This window comes from Symphalangus syndactylus, chromosome 10 (genome assembly GCF_028878055.3).
Source record: "Symphalangus syndactylus isolate Jambi chromosome 10, NHGRI_mSymSyn1-v2.1_pri, whole genome shotgun sequence".
In the NCBI taxonomy this organism is placed as follows: Eukaryota; Metazoa; Chordata; class Mammalia; order Primates; family Hylobatidae; genus Symphalangus; species Symphalangus syndactylus.
The window spans coordinates 20283712-20300200 of record NC_072432.2 but is presented as its reverse complement, the minus strand read 5'-3'; the positions used below and the strand labels follow the sequence as shown (position 1 = coordinate 20300200).

General features: G+C 44.0%; 2 protein-coding genes across 14 annotated transcripts in view; one reads left to right on the top strand and one right to left on the bottom strand.

Moving 5' to 3' along the window:
• The window catches only part of SEC61A2 (SEC61 translocon subunit alpha 2), a 72125-nt gene that overhangs the window by 37600 nt on the left and 18036 nt on the right, over positions 1–16489 (top strand). For 2 of the 11 annotated variants that reach the window (XM_055296641.2, XM_055296638.2), the window contains one exon: positions 3111–4215. The exons of 5 other annotated variants lie outside the window; for them this stretch is intronic. In XM_055296641.2, coding sequence (XP_055152616.1) covers positions 3111–3297 — 187 coding nt within the window. In that variant the 3' untranslated portion in view covers positions 3298–4215. Of the gene's footprint in view, positions 1–2689; positions 2804–3110; positions 4216–5737; positions 5848–8123; positions 8830–14036; positions 14772–16489 lie in introns of those variants that run through there. 4 more of the 11 variants (XR_008660666.1, XR_008660665.2, XM_055296642.2 and 1 more) reach the window with 4 other exon arrangements.
• Positions 6424–16489, bottom strand: part of NUDT5 (nudix hydrolase 5) — a 28509-nt gene continuing 18443 nt past the window's right edge. The window contains exons 6-10 of one of the 3 annotated variants that reach the window (XM_063610190.1): positions 12869–12964; positions 11920–12021; positions 10059–10103; positions 9876–9929; positions 6424–6661 (exon numbers count right to left, since the gene is read on the bottom strand). In XM_063610190.1, the coding sequence (XP_063466260.1) occupies positions 6552–6661; positions 9876–9929; positions 10059–10103; positions 11920–12021; positions 12869–12964 (407 nt within the window). In that variant the 3' untranslated portion in view covers positions 6424–6551. The remainder of the gene's footprint in view (positions 6662–9875; positions 9930–10058; positions 10104–11919; positions 12022–12868; positions 12965–16489) is intronic. The other 2 variants (XM_055296652.2, XM_055296653.2) reach the window with 2 other exon arrangements.

Here is a 16489-nt window from a genome sequence, read left to right as displayed (position 1 = left end):
TCCTGACTTTTTAAGGATCACCATTCTAACTGGTGTGAGATGGTATCTCATTGTGGTTTTGATTTGCATTTCTCTGATGGCCAGTGATGATGAGCATTTTCTCATGTGTTTTTTGGCTGCATAAATGTCTTCTTTTGAGAAGTGTCTGTTCATGTCCTTCGCCCACTTTTTGATGGGGTTGTTTTTTTCTTGTAAATTTGTTTGAGTTCATTGTAGATTCTGGATATTAGCCCTTTGTCAGATGAGTAGGTTGCGAAAATTTTCTCCCATTTTGTAGGTTGCCTGTTCACTCTGATGGTAGTTTCTTTTGCTGTGCAGAAGCTCTTTAGTTTAATTAGATCCCATTTGTCAATTTTGGCTTCTGTTGCCATTGCTTTTGGTGTTTTAGCCATGAAGTCCTTGCCCACGCCTATGTCCTGAATGGTATTGCCTAGGTTTTCTTCTAGGGTTTTAATGGTTTTAGGTCTAACATGTAAGTCTTTAATCCATCTTGAATTAACTTTTGTATAAGGTGTAAGGAAGGGATCCAGTTTCAGCTTTCTACATATGGCTAGCCAGTTTTCCCAGCACCATTTATTAAATAGGGAATCCTTTCCCCATTGCTTGTTTTTGTCAGGTTTGTCAAAGATCAGATAGTTGTAGATATGCGGCATTACTTCTGAGGGCTCTGTTCTGTTCCATTGATCTATGTCTCTGTTTTGGTACCAGTACCGTGCTGTTTTGGTTACTGTAGCCTTGTAGTATAGTTTAAAGTCATGTAGCGTGATGCCTCCAGCTTTGTTCTTTTGGCTTAGGATCGACTTGGCGATGCAGGCTCTTTTTTGGTTCCAGATGAACTTTAAAGTAGTTTTTTCCAATTCTGTGAAGAAAGTCATTGGTAGCTTGATGGGGATGGCATTGAATCTATAAATTACCTTGGGCAGTATGGCCATTTTCACGATATTGATTCTTCCAACCCATGAGCATGGAATGTTCTTCCATTTGTTTGTATCCTCTTATTTCATTGAGCAGTGGTTTGTAGTTCTCCTCGAAGAGGTCCTTCACATCCCTTGTAAGTTGGATTCCTAGGTATTTTATTCTCTTTGAAGCAATTTTGAATGGGAGTTCACTCATGATTTGGCTCTCGGTTTGTCTGTTATTGGTGTATAAGAATGCTTGTGATTTTTGTACATTGATTTTGTATACTGAGACTTTGCTGAAGTTGCTTATCAGCTTAAGGAGATTTTGGGCTGAGACAATGGGGTTTTCTAGATATACAATCATGTCATCTGCAAACAGGGACAATTCGACTTCCTCTTTTCCTAATTGAATACCCTTTATTTCCTTCTCCTGCCTAATTGCCATGGCCAGAACTTCCAACACTATGTTGAATAGGAGTGGTGAGAGAAGGCATCCCTGTCTTGTGCCAGTTTTCAAAGGGAATGCTTCCAGTTTTTGGCCATTCAGTATGATATTGGCTGTGGGTTTGTTATAGATAGATCTTATTATTTTGAGATATGTCCCATCAATACCTAATTTATTGAGCATTTTTAGCGTGAAGGGTTGTTGAATTTTGTCAAAGGCCTTTTCTGCATCTATTGAGATAATCATGTGGTTTTTGTCTTTGGTTCTGTTTATATGCTGGATTACATTTATTGATTTGCGTATGTTGAACCAGCCTTGCATCCCAGGGATGAAGCCCACTTGATCATGGTGGATAAGCTTTTTGATGTGCTGTTGGATTCGGTTTGCCAGTATTTTATTGAGGATTTTTGCATCAATATTCATCACAGGGATATTGGTCTAAAATTCTCTTTTTTGGTTGTGTCTCTGCCGGGCTTTGGTATCAGGATGATGCTGGCCTCATAAAATGAGTTGGGGAGGATTCCCTCTTTTTCTGTTGATTGGAATAGTTTCAGAAGGAATGGTACCAGTGTTTCCACTTTTTGTGAATAATGCTGTTGTGAACATATTTGTACAAATTTTGTGCTGCTCAGCTGTCTTCCAGGGTGGCTGCTCTAGTCCACATTCCCACCAGCAGTGTATGAAGTTCCACTGCTGCCTGTCCTCGCCAGCACTAGCTCTGGCTTTTTAATTTCAGCCATCCTAGTGGATGTGAAGTGGGGCACAATCACAGCTCACCGCAGCCTCTTGGGCTCAAGCGATCCTCCCCACCTCAGCCTCCAGAGTAGCTTGGGACCACAGCTGTGTGCCACCGTGGCCAGATAGCTTTTTTTTTTTTTTTTTTTTTTTTTTTCCTGAGATGGGGCTGGAGTGCAGTGGCACCATCTTGGCGCACTGCAACCTTGACCTTCCGGGTTCAAGCCATTCTCCCGTCTCAGCCTCCTGAGTAGCAGGGATTACAGGCACACACCACCATGCCCAGCTGATTTTTGTATTTTTAGTAGAGACGGGGTTTCCCCATGTTGGCCAGGCTCGTCTGGAACTCCTGACCTATCATCCGCCCGCCTTGGCCTCCCAAAGTGCTGGGATTACAGGCGTGAGCCACCATGCCTGGTGGGATCCAGTTGTCCCAGCATCATTTGTTGAAAAGGCACTAGTATTTTTCCTTAAACTTTTTATTTATTTAGAACACAGACTGCAGAGTAGTATGATGGATCTTCAGCTCCAGTTGTCATCATCCTGCTGTTCTTGTTTCACTTATCACCGCCTCTAATCTTTTTTGAGTATTTTAAATCCCATTTTTAAGTTTTCCAGGTGATTCTAATGTGCAGCCAAGGTTGAATTACTGAAGTGGATCCTCAAAATCTTATGACATAAATTTGTTCATACTTACTCTTCATTCCACAAGAGGGAACGAAAGGTACTCATTTAAAAATCTTAAACATTTTAATATTTAAATCTGTCCAGGAATCTCTGTCCTGTAAGATTATATAGTCTTTCTTGGCTGTTGACTGGTTCCTGGAAATTAGGGTCAGTCTTTGCCTGGATCAGAGCTCCCGTTCCCATGCTGTGTCGTGCACACCCCTCCACACTGCATCCTGTTCCCTCAGGAGTTCAGGGACGCTTTAGACCCAGCTATGGCTGCTGCGCCTTGACCTGTCTTCGTCTCTAGCTGCTGTGCTGTTCCTGGTCTCTGCTGCCGCCTAACTCGGGGTTCTGTCTCCTAGGTACATCCCCACCGCAGCTGCGTTTGGTGGTTTGTGCATTGGCGCCCTGTCGGTGCTGGCCGACTTCCTGGGGGCCATTGGATCCGGCACTGGAATTCTGCTAGCAGTCACTATTATTTATCAGTATTTTGAAATATTTGTTAAAGAACAGGCCGAAGTTGGTGGGATGGGTGCTTTGTTTTTCTAAATGTTCAAATATTTCATTTTGTGCGTGTGAAAGGGAAAACACTTTGACGGATCGTTTCTGTCAGATGATACTGGTGGCTCCCCTTTTCTCCCTTCACAGTTTCTTGTTTCAAGTGCTGACTGACCCGTTTCTGAAATGGGCACCGAGCTAAGTTTGTGTGCAGCATTAGTACCCGCTGCCTTAAAACTCAAGTTTACATTATTCATTAAAAAAAGTACATCTAGTGTTGCCTGTAATGATGGAAACCAATGTATCTACCTTGCTGTGTTAAATCATGACAGTGAGATGGTGAGATGGATTCGTTGTGCACACAACATTCAAAACACTTAATATTGCCCCCACTTGTTTAAAAATAAATGTAGTTCAAATTGCCACTTTCCAGTATTTTTGAGCTTATTTAATGAGTTCTGGAACATTTATATCTAATCTATATTTTAGATAATTACTTTTTATACTTTTTTAACTCATGGTATCCCCACTCCCCACCCCCACCTCATTTTTATTTGTCCCTTCTCAAAGCAGCCACTTAGCCCACATGGGCAAAATCAAGTCTCCAGTTATGTGTCACTAGAAACAACTGCTTCTAAGGCCTCCTCCTTCTCCTCCTCTTCCTCCTCCTTCTCCTCCTCTTCCTCCTCCTCCTCTCTTCCCAGTGACAGCATCATCGTGCTGTTTGCCTGTACTGGCTATGCCTTCTAACTCCAACCAGTCACTTGAGAATATTCTTTCAAGATTCTAGGCCCCCATTCTTTTCTATTTAAATCCCTAAAGCAAAGATCTAATTCTCAAGCAATGTCTGTAGTTCAGTGGGGGTGAACAATGAATATATTCATGCTAGGAATTTGTGTCTGTTGTTGTACTCACAGCAGCAACATGAGTGTGAACAGTAGACAATAAACTTTTATTTAAGAAAACTGATTCAGTTGTGTTGGAAAAAAATAAGGAAATCTGATATTAAACGTTTTCTAAGATCATTTGTATAGGTTTAGTGTATTCATAAGAGGTCCACCCTGAGATCCCTATAAAAGTCAAATGTAATAACACTTCTTCAAACTTTAATCCTAAATTATTGACAGATAGTGACCAACTTAAGGGTAATCATATATGTGACTGACATTTGGGAGGAAACAGGAAAACAGTGGTCTCAAAACAATATCCCAGTCTCCATTTGAAAGAGCATAGTTCTTGGTAAATCATTTTGAAAACTATGTGCTTTATTTCCCAACAGATCAAACTTAAATTTTAAAAGACACCCTTTTCAGAAGTATGGGTTTTCATTGCTGCTTGTTTAGTTTCTTAGGTGTAGTATGTCTTATGTAGCTTATGCTTACAAAGCCAAATAATCGCAGGGCAAGGCAGATAAGGGCAGGCAGGATAGTAACAGTGGCTCGGTGAGCATGTGCCAAGGGCCTCAGACCACTGTTACCATAAAAACATCGACCCAGTGTTATGACGTCCGATTTTTTTTTTCCCTTAAGAAGGTGGAAATATGGCTTTTAATACATAGGAAACCTTCAGTTTTCAAATGCAGGGCAAATAAACATTTTTAAACAGTGCCAGCCAGACTGCCAGTTCTCAAACAGACTTAATTTCCAAAGCACAGCCTTTTCATGTTTATAAAAAATAGAAATGGCATTTAGGGATACATTCTAGGATTTGGCTCTCACTTCTAAGTTGCACTCTTAGGAAGAAGGAGAGGATAAGCTTAGGTCAGCTGCAGAGGTCATTCCCATGGGGAGTGGCTGGGGAGGAACTGGACTATGTGGAAAGACTGGGCTGCGCCCATCTACGGATGCCTTCTCTCTCGATTTCAATGATAGCACGTGGCTTTCACAGCTAAGGAAGAGTTAGAGCTTTGGAGAATCACAATGCCTGTGATTGAAATCAGGATTTAAAAAAGGGTTAGAGGCATAGGGGAAGGCTACCATTATAGGGAGTAGTTGGGTCTTAATTTTCACATGTATAGGGCTGGACAGCTTCATCTGTAAAGTTCTGTATTTCCATAATTGTTTTATCTTTAGAAAGTCCAGTGTAAAGATCTTATAGTTTCACTCATAAACATATCCTGGGCTCAGACAGTGAGCCTGTGGACAAATGGAGGATACTGCAGCGTTCTGGCATTAGCACTCTGATTTTATCTGGAGAGCCCTTTCATATGGTTCTCAGGGCCTGGCTTACCCGCTGGAGCCAGGCTAGAAACATGACTTAGGGCTGGATGAGAATAATCCTGAGACTTCTGTGGGGGCCAGACTGGAAAGTCCTGGAAAATCATGGAGCTGCTGGAGGCCCTAAAAGTCAACACAAAAAGAGCTAAACTCACTCAAGAGGCTAAGAAAATGGCCCAGGAACACTGGTACAACTGCTGGATGACAGGGTTTCAGGCATGGGAGCCAGATCAATCTGTACTTCTTGCTCTGAAGTACTCTGTATTGGGTTTCAGGTACTGGCTGATCTTGCTGGTTCTGTTCATGGTTTAACATCAAGATATTACTGCCCCAAACCATGTCAGTCTTATGGATTTGTTTTCAGAAACTTCAAGTACTCTTTGAGGTAAGAATAGGAAAAGAGATCCTCAAGTATGTGCAGATGCTTGAGGGATGGACCTGAATTTTCATTAGTCTCCTAGCCTTGGTGTAGTGAATGGAATCAACCATTTTCCTTACTTAAAAGCTGGTGCAGCTTCAGTAAATAGGTGGACTTAAAACTAGTAGAGGATTCTATTGAATCCTACCCTAGTTGGATTCAACTACCCTAGATGAATTTTGCATAGTAAAAATTCGATTAGAAAAGGCCAGAAAGCCTTTTTTTTTTTTCGTTTTAACGCTGTTTTAAACACTAACGGAGTACATGGTTACTTGCATACCCAGCTTAGAATTTTATATTGGGGGTTGAGAGTGGAAATGATCTAATTGAGAAGTCAGGTCTGTTTTTCTATACAAACACCCCCGTCTACCAGACTAGACCAGAAAAGTAATTGAGCTGTAGTTAACTGCTGTTGAGCTTTAAAAAATTGGAGTAAACATACTTGCATTTATATTCTTTTTTTGTTAATTTTAGCTGGAGTTATAACAAATTTAAATGAAGGTCATAACCTACCTGTAATTACAATTCCATACCACCACCACATCTGCTCTGTGCTTTTATTTTATGAAAAAGCTAATGGCAAATCTATATTAAACTAAGTTGAATACAAAGTCTTAGTGAAGAAGGCCTGGTGGTCTCGTTTACAAAAGTGGCCAGTGTCATATTTGGCCTTAAAATTTCAAGAAGGGCACTTCAAATGGCTTCGCATTGGCATGTTTCAGCGCTAGAGCATAGGAATAGACCCTGGCGTCCACTGTGAGATGTTCTTCAGCTACCAGAGCTGTGGAAAGCAAAGAAAACAACTTAGATCATGCCGTTAAGGAAGGACGAAACATCTTATTCAATCGGTGTTTGCAGAGCAGGTACTACTATATGCCAGTTCCTATGCTAGATGCTGGTGATAACATTTTTTCTTTTGCCTATAAGGATCTTAAAGAATAAAGACTATAAAGGCAAGGTTACATTCCTAGCATGAGACAAGAACATCAGGGATAATGATTTTTTTTTTTTTTTTTTTTTTTGGTGAGACAGAGCCTCGCTCTGTTGCCCAAGCTAGAGGGTGATGGTGTGATCTCGGCTCACTGCAACCTCTGCCTCCCGGGTTTAAGCGATTCTCCTGCCTCAGCCTCCCCAGTAGCTGGGACTATAGGCGCACGCCAACATGCCCAGCTAACTTTTGTATTTTTAGTAGAGACGGGGTTTCGCCATGTTGGCCAGGATGGTTTTGATCTCATGACCTCGTGATCCGCCCACCTCAGCCTCCCAAAGTGCTGGGATTACAGGTGTGAGCCACCGCACCCAGCCAGCGATTATTTTATGTGTTAAAACAGCAAAGTTGGAAGTGTATAGAGCCAATCACTATACCTCATTTATAGCTGGGGTAGGGTTTTGCTTTTCTGAAACTAGATGGTGATGATTATGTAGGATCTTAGGGATTCCATCTTTTCTGCTGCTAGGGGATACGTATGTTCCCCGGGCAAGTTAAACAGTGTGCGTGTTAGGACTGGAGGTATACTACCAAGAATGCAGTCTCAGGACTTTATTACCACAGGCTTTCATTAAAATTTGTTTCACTCAGATGGAGGTTGCCAGATGTAAAATCAGCCTTTTGTTTTCCTAGCCGCTTGTTTGGGAACAAGCCTGGGGACATTTGCAGGCAGGGAGCATGTCCTACTCACCTGGGCATAGCAGGTGCTTGGTAACTGGCAGATGCTACTCTTTGTAGCAAACTGATCTTTTTTTTAATTTTTTTTTTTTTTTTTTTTTGAGATGGAGTCTCGCTTTGTCGCCAGGCTGCAGTGCAGCGCCACAATCTTGGCTCACTGCAACCTGCGCCTCCTGGGTTTAAGCGATTCTCCTGCCTCAGCCTCCTGAGTAGCTGGGACTACTGGCATGCACCACCATGCCTGGCTAATTTTTGTATTTTTAGTAGAGATGGGGTTTCACCATGTTGGCCAGGCTAGTCTGGAGCTCCTGACCTCAAGTGATCAGCCTACCTCGGCCTCCCAAAGTGCTGGGATTATAGGCGTGAGCCACTGCACCCGGCCAGCAAACTGATCTTAAAGTGTAATACTTTCCTTCCAACTTCTCAAATGTTGCTTGTTAAATAAACAGTTTGATTACTGTATTTTGATTCTACTAAAGCCAGGCAATTTGGTTCTTTTATCCCTCCTCCTTTATAGCCATAGTAGCCCTCTCTCCACCTCTCCTCACTTATTCTATTTTTTTCTCCCTTTTCTAAGACCAAAAGTGAAGTTAAGAAGGTGGAAGGGAGAAGGAAGACATTTTACAAAAAGGATACTCTTCTACTAAAAGATAACCCCGCATGGCATTTCACACTTGCCTATGTCACCCTGCTTTCCACACACCTCCTCAGAGGGAGGGGCTATCTGTTATTGTTCCTGTTTTATGAAAAAAGCCGAGAGAGGCTACAGAACCTGTTTGATGTGATAGCTAATTATGGTCCGCGGAGTCTCAAACTGAGTCGGGCCTGTGACTCCGAGCTGCGCTGCCTCGTATTGATTGTCATGCCTTTCTCCAAATACGCACCAGATAAATTATTCTATCTGTTCAGTATGATTGTTCTAACTCTGGCTTTGAGCTCTCGAGGTGGCTTCTACCTTAGGTCTAGTTTTTGGAAAGGTGAAGCAGGAGTGGAAGCTCTCTAAGGGATCTGAAATCTGATTTTATCCAAAGAAATCACAGCAGCCTTTGAAAGACACATTCAGATTTTCAAACAAACTGAACAGACATTTCAAAACCAGACGCTCTGCTTATTCATTGAAACTGTAAGCTGCTGAAACTCAGGGAAAAGCTTAAGAAACTGGTCTTAAAGCTTCAGGCCAAACAATGCTTCAAATCACATTTGAAGTAATCACTTAAAAACAGTAGAAAAATCAGTTATCAATTCCTAAAACACTTGTACCCAATAAAATATTCCCATGATGACAAGTGTCTGCTTCTTTCTAGATGAGTGAAAGGGATGTGCCAGCCCAGACAGAGGTGTTCCTTGAAGGGCCCATGACATGTCTGCATACAGTATCTCCTCATGTCTCCATACAGTATCTCCTCTTGTGGTTTTATCAAAGGACTTTTCTCCCCATAAGCTTACCTACTGTTTACAAAGTCCCTAAAAGATGGGTGGCCAAGAATTATACAATGCATCAGGCCGGGCGCGGTGGCTCACGCTTGTAATCCCAGCACTTTGGGAGGCCGAGGCGGGCGCATCACGAGGTCAGGAGATCGAGACCACCGTGAAACCCCGTCTCTACTAAAAATACAAAAAAAAATTAGCCGGGCATGGTGGCGGTCGCCTGTAGTCCCAGCTACTCGGAGAGGCTGAGGCAGGAGAATGGCGTGAACCCGGGAGGCAGAGCTTGCAGTGAGCCGAGATTGTGCCACTGCACTCCAGCCTGGGCAACAAAGCGAGACCTCCGTCTCAAAAAAAAAAAAAAAAAAAAGAATTATACAATGCATCTACATGACCAGTGATTTCTAAGGGCCACACAGCTAGTTTGGTTTATTATATGAAAAGCATATCACACCGAGTATACAGGAAATACCTCAAGTATTTGTTGAAGGAGCATCATCAATTTCTCCTTGAACCTCCACAAAGGACCATCCCTCATACTAGCATACTTGAGGAAAAGCCAACAGCTTATCTACCCACACCTTTGCATCGCTATAGACTGAAAGTTTAAAGTGTAGAATCGTTTTGGCTACTCAGCAGGAATGTCATCTGGGCCGTTCTGTAGGAGAAAAAGCCCCTACCAAAAGTTTGCACTTGACCCAGAATGCTTTGCTCCTATTTTCAAACTCTGTGCCACCCAGAAAGGAAAATTAGTAGTGGTCACCTGCAGTTTTACAAGTTGCTAGGCATTTGACTTTAGAGATCCCAAAAAGATAAAGAAATGGAGTTATATTTAGTACCCAGTTTGCTGAGATGGGGACGGGGAGAACTGGAGAAACTGGGTGGCGGTCTGGAGAATGCTTACCATCGAGTCTCTGCAGCAGGTCATTCTTGGGTAAAGAAATGACTTCCACAAATTCTAAACAGACAAAGTGCAAGTGAAAACAAAGCTAACGTCAAGAGCCTACCAAAACAACCCAAAATGTCTGCAGCCATCACCACTACACTAAGCCATACACGCTCGGCCACCAGGAGTTGCAGAACATACCTCCATCCCCTGGAAATAAACAGAAGGAGAACATTTCAGCAAGGCCTGGAGTGGTAACGTCAGAAGACTTTTATGCAAGAGGCGTCAAAAAGGCTTTGAGAATTTCACAGAAACCTGGGTCTCTGCTAACTTAATTTATATACATTGTCAAACTCAAGCAGTATGAAGTTATTCTCCACATAATGTTAAGTAGCAAAATTTAAAGCATATTCGATAGTATGTATATTTTTATAGATATGAATCTGCATATCATGTAAAATATACAGAACATATAAAAAGTTACCATTTTAACCACTATGAAGGTACTATTCAGTAGCATTAAATAACATTCAGAACGGTGCACAACCACCACCAGTATCCAAATCCAGAACTTTTCATGACACCCAACAGAAACTTGGGATCCACTCAACACTAATTCCCCATCCCTAGTAGTGCTTACTCTACTGTCTTCCTCTATCAGTTTGTCTATTCTGGGCACCTAGATAAGTAGAATCAGAGTATTTGCCCGTCGTGTTATCACGTTTCAGCATGTGCGTGTGTTTGTGTGTATACTACATTTTGTGTATGCATTCATCTGCTGGCAGACACTTGGGTTGTTTCCACAGAGGTGGCCATGAACACAGGCACACAAGTATCTGAGTCCCTGTTTCACTTCTTCTGGGTGTAGACTTAGGAGTTGAAATGCCAGATCATATAATAGTTCTGTATCTAATATGCTGAGGAACTGCCAAACTTTTCCACAGTGTGTCATATGTATATGTGCAGTTCAAAAATTAAGATAGATTTATGTATGTATGTATGTATGTATGTATGTATGTATGTTTTGGAGACAGGGTCTCACTCTGTTGCCTGGGCTGGAGTGCAGTGGCATGATCTTGACTCACTGCAACCTCCGCCTCCTGGGTTCAAGTGATTCTTGTGCCTCAGCTTCCCGAGTAGCTGGGACTACAGGTGCGCACCACCATGCCTGGCTAATTTTTGTATTTTTAGTAGAGTCAGGGTTTCACCATGTTGGCCAGGCTGATCTCGAGCTCCTGACCTCAAGTGATCCACCCACCACAACCTTCCAAAGTGCTGGGATTACAGGCATGAGCCACCATACCCAGCAAAAAATAAGACTTAAAATTAGTTGCAGTGGGATACTGAAACATAAATATGAACAGCTGAAGAGGGTAAGAAATTAAAGAATATCACTGATACTGATTTACTGTGGTGCACATATAAATACCCCCTTTAAAAGGATGGGAGAGACAACACGGAATTGACAGAGACATCACAGCTTTTGAGTCCAAAGTTGCTAAGAAATATTATAGAGCGAAGAGAAATAGTGAATAATCTGCTGCCCCTTAACAATTACTTAGGCCATTTTTCATTTTATTTTTTTTTTTAAGAGAGACGTGGTCTCATTCTGTCACAGAGTGGCACCATCATAGCTCCTCCAACTCCTGGGCTTAAGTGATCCTCCCACATCCCCTTCCAGGGCAGCTGGGACCATAGGGGAATTTAGGCCATTCTTACAATATACATGAAGACAGAAACCAGGGTGATTTAAGTTTCTCACTGTTTACTACTTAAACCTGCAGCTCATATTACTAAGTGGGAATACACTTCATGTAGAAAACAGGGAAATATGTCATTTAATATTTTTTTTTTACAAAGAAAGCATAAAGATGAATGAAGTGGCAAAAGAAAAATGCTAAAATATATGATTAGGAAGAGAGACAAGAATACTGATGAAGTCTATTTGAAAGACTGATTCTTTCCATGAAAGACTACATTCTTTTAATAAATCAAACTAGCAGCAAGTTCCAAGACATGTAATGCAACCACACCACCTGCATCACAGCCGACGCACACATACCTGGCTTTGGCTTTGGCCTTGCGTTTTCGGCATCATCTCCGTTAATGGTGACTGTCACAATGTGTACGGTACAGTTTGACAAGCCTGGGTCCATACAGACCGCTGTGGAGAGAAGGGACAGTCAGATGCGTCAGTCCCTTTGGCATTTGTTTCACTATGGTCTTAGGAAGAAGATGCGTCTCGCAGCTCAGCATTGATGTGGAGGTAATGCAGGAAAACTAGTTCTCACATTTGGTAGGCAGATCTGCAAGCTGCAAAGCATCTGGGCACTCACACTCTCCCCAGAGGTCCCGAGTCAAGCTTGCTAGGTCTGTGGGGTTAGATGGTACTGTCAAGTTGTAAAATCCCTTCGTCACATCAAACTCAAAAAATCTTCCAGTGATGAGGGTAGCACATGGATGACATGGGTGAGCAATAAAACTCAGGGTGTAGGAAATTCCAAAAGGCAATTTATTTTTTGAGACAGAGTTTCACTTTGCTCTTATTGCCCAGGATGGAGTGCACTGGCGTGATCTTGGCTCACTGCAACCTCTGCCTCCTGGGTTCAAGTACTTCTGCCTCAGCCTCCCGAGTAGCTGGGATCACAGGTGTGCACCACCTGGCTAATTTTTGTATTTTTAGTAGAGATGGGTTTCACCATGTTGGTCAGGCTGGTCTTGAACTCCTGACCTCAGGTGATCCACCTGCCTCAGCCTCCCAAAGTGCTGGGAATACAGGTGTGAGCCACCACATCCTGCCAAAAGGCAATTTAATTTCATTAATTCTCCCCCAACTTCAGGCCCTTCTGGCTCCAGTTTCCTCCTGGGAGGGGAGATTCCCTTACACTTGGTGACCATTCCTAATCTATGATTTCTCTTCAGTGAATTCTGAGCATAAAGCACACCCAAATAATCAATCCCTTCCCACATAGAGGAATCCATCGCTTGGTGAATTTTCAAGCAATACCAACCTGGAGAGCATTCGGCAACGTCCCCTTTGTAGCCAGTTTCTTCTTCAAGCTCCCGGAGGGCAGCTGCTTCTGGGGTTTCGCCATCATCTATGAGACCTGCAAGTCCAAATCATTGGTGTGATGGGAGCGAGAAATCCGGTTCTTCGAACCCCTCTTCTTTTTTTTTTTTTTTTTTTTTTGAGACGGAGTCTTGCTCTGTCACCCAGGCTGGAGTGCAGTGGCATGATCTTGGCTCACTGCAACCTCCGCCCATCCAGGTTTAAGCAATTCTCTGCCTCAGCCTCCGGAGTAGCTGGGATTACAGGCGCGTGCCACCACGCCCAGCTAATTTTTTGTATTTTTAGTAGAGACGGGGTTTCACCATCTTAGCCAGGCTGCTCTTGAACTCTTGACCTCGTGATCCACCAGCCTCAGCCTCCCAAAGTGCTGGGATTACAGGTGTGAGCCACCGCGCCCGGCTGAACCCCTCATTCTTCTAACACACCTGCTGCTGCGTTACGTTAGAAGAATCAGAGCACTGTGAAAAGTGGTCTTACAGAGAAACCTGAGGATTGGAACTCTTTTTTTTTTTTTGAAAATGGAGTCTCACACTGTTGCCCAGGCTGGAGTGCAGTGGTGTGAACTTGGCTCACTGCAACATCTGCCTCCTGGGTTTAAACGATTCTCCTGCCTCAGTCTACTGAGTTGCTGGGACCACAGGTACGCACCACCACGCCCGGCTGATTTTTGTATTTGTAGTATAGGCTAATTTGTATTTTTAGTCTCACCATGTTGGCCAGGCTGCTTTCGAACTCCTGGCCTCAAGTGATTCACCCGCCTCAGCCTCCCAAAGTGCTGGGATTACACGCATGAGCCACTGTGCCCAGCTTGGAATTTTTATAGAAACAAAAAGGCAAAAGAATAAAACTCTAAGCAGACAAATCAGGTTCTGAAGGCATCACCCAGTCATCCTATTCAGACCCAGATCCTTCATGATCCTTCACGACCATCTCCATGCTACTCTGCACAGCATGGGCAGCATCTGTGAGGAGATGTGACTTGGTGGTGACCAACTGGCTTAGGCTTGGGAGCTTGCTGTGTGACTGCAGCACAGGAAGCCTGTTCATATTCTGCTTCCCTACATGTAGGATGCTGACAGCATCATCTGTCTTGTCTTCCTCCCTCACAGTAAAACACCGAGGCCCGGGAATGAAAGGCCAGAAAGGAGCAAACTGGTGGCCATTAGGGGACTCCCATGGCCACTGTGAGGAGTGAACAGAGAGCCCAAGGAAGAGGAAGGGAGCAGCAACGCAGACTCTTTTTCCTGAAAGGAATTAAAAAATATAATGAGGCTGGGCGTGGTGGCCCACACCTATAATCCCAACACTTTGGAAGGCCAAGGTGGGCGGATCACCTGAGGTCAGGGGTTCGAGACCAGCCTGGCCAACATGGTAAAACCCTGTCTCCACCAAAAATACAAAAAATTAGCCAGGTGTGGTGGTGCACACCTGTAATCCAGCTACTCGGGAGGCTGAGGCAGGAGAATCGCTTGACCCTGTTAGGTGGAGGCTGCAGCGAGCTGAAATCGTGCCACTGCACTCCAGCTTGGGCAACAAAAGCGAAACTCCATCTCAAAAATAAATAAATAAATAAAATAAAATAATGAAAAACTCGGGCTGGGTGCGGTGGCTCACGCCTGTAATCCCAACACTTTGGGAGGCTGAGGCAGGAGGATCACTTGAGGCCAGGAGTTTGGGGCCAGCCTGGGTGACAAAGCAAAACCCCATCTCTACACAAAATTTAAAAATCGAATGCGGTGATGCACGCCTGCAGACCCAGCTACCCAGGAAGCCAAGGCAGGAGGATCATTTGAGCCCAGAAGGTCAAGGCTGCAGTGAGCTGTGATTGTGCCACTGCACTCCAACCCGGGCAAACAGCTAGACATAGTCTCAAAAAAAGAGCCTGGGCATGGCGGCTCACACCTGTAATCTCAGCACTTTGGGAAGCTAAGGCGGGCAGATCACTCCAGCCAAGGAGTTAGAGATCAGCCTGGGCAACACGGCAAAACCCCATCTCTACAAAAAATACAAAAAATGAGGTGGGAGGATCACCTCAGCCTGGGGATGTTGAGGCTGCAATGGGCTGTGATGGTGCCAGAGCACACCAGCCTCAGCAACAGAGGCCCCATCCCAAAGAAAAAAGGAAAAGTGAGAGAAGAATTTATTAACGTTAATATTAAAAGTTATTAAATAGCCTGGCCAGGCGTGGTGGCTCATGCCTGTAATCCCAGCACTTTGGGAGGCCAAGACCAGCCTGACCAACATGGAGAAACCCCGTCTCTACTAAGAATACCAAATTAGCCAGGTGTGGTGGCACATGCCTGTAATCCCAGCTACTCAGGAGGCTGAGGCAGGAGAATCACTTGAACCCGGGGGGTGAAGGCTGCAGTGAGCTGAGATCGTGCCACTGCACTCCAGCCTGGGCAACAGAGCAGGACTCCGTCTCAAAAAATAATAATAATAATAAAACGTATACCACTAATAACAAATAGATGAGATTTAATCTCTTTAGATGGGAACAATCCAATAAATTGTTGCCCTATACAATAATAGAGGGCAATAAATTCTGGAGAGCTTTAATTACTGTGCAAGAAAAATATTCTAGTTGAAATGAAGAGTCTCCTTGGCCTGTTCCCACACAGCAGAGCAAACTGTCTTCTCCATTCATATTTCTTGGAGTTAAGAGCCTGGCCTAGGCTGGGCGTGGTGGCTCACGCCTGTAATTCCAACACTTTGCGGGGCCAAGGTGGGAGGATCACCTGAGGTCAGGAGTTTGAGATCAGCCTGGGCAACACAGTGAAACCCCGTCTCTACAAAAAATACAAATATTAGCCAGATGTGGTGACACATGCCTGTAATCCCAGCTACTCGGGAGGCTGAGGCAGGAGAATCGCTTGAACCCAGGAGGCGGAGGTTGCAGTGAGCCAAGATCATGCCACCACACTCCAGCCTGGGTGACAGAATGAGACTCCATCTCAAAAAAAAAAAAAAAAGGCCTGGACTACTTATCAGTGGAAATTTCCATTAGCAGATGGCTAATGACAAACAAATAAGCTGAGAAGGGCGATTACTCAAAAGGCTGGAGACGGCTGGGTGCAGGGGCTCACGCCTGTAATCCCAACACTTTGCGAGGCGAAGGCAGGCAGATCACGAGGTCAGGAGATCGAGACCATCCTGGCTAACACGGTGAAACTCTGTCTCTACTAAAAATACAAAAAATTAGCCGGGTGTGGTGGCGGGCGCCTGTAGTCCCAGCTATTCGGGAGGCTGAAGCAGGAGAATTGCTTGAACCCAGGAGGCGGAGGTTGCAGTGAGCCGAGATCGTGCCACTGCACTCCAGCCTGGGTGACAGAGTGAGACTCTGTCTCACAAAACAAAACAAAACAAAAAACACAAACAAACAAAAAGGCTGGAGGCAGCATTGCCAAGAGGAGGTTGGGATGGGTGGGAGGTGGCCTTGTGTCACCTTCACGGGTTCAGAGGGTTGTTGGGGTGTCCTGGGGACCTGGAGGAGCATCGCTACGAAATGGTTTAGTTTTACTTAAATCCACAAGGACAGATTAAAAACTGCAGAGCTGAGCTT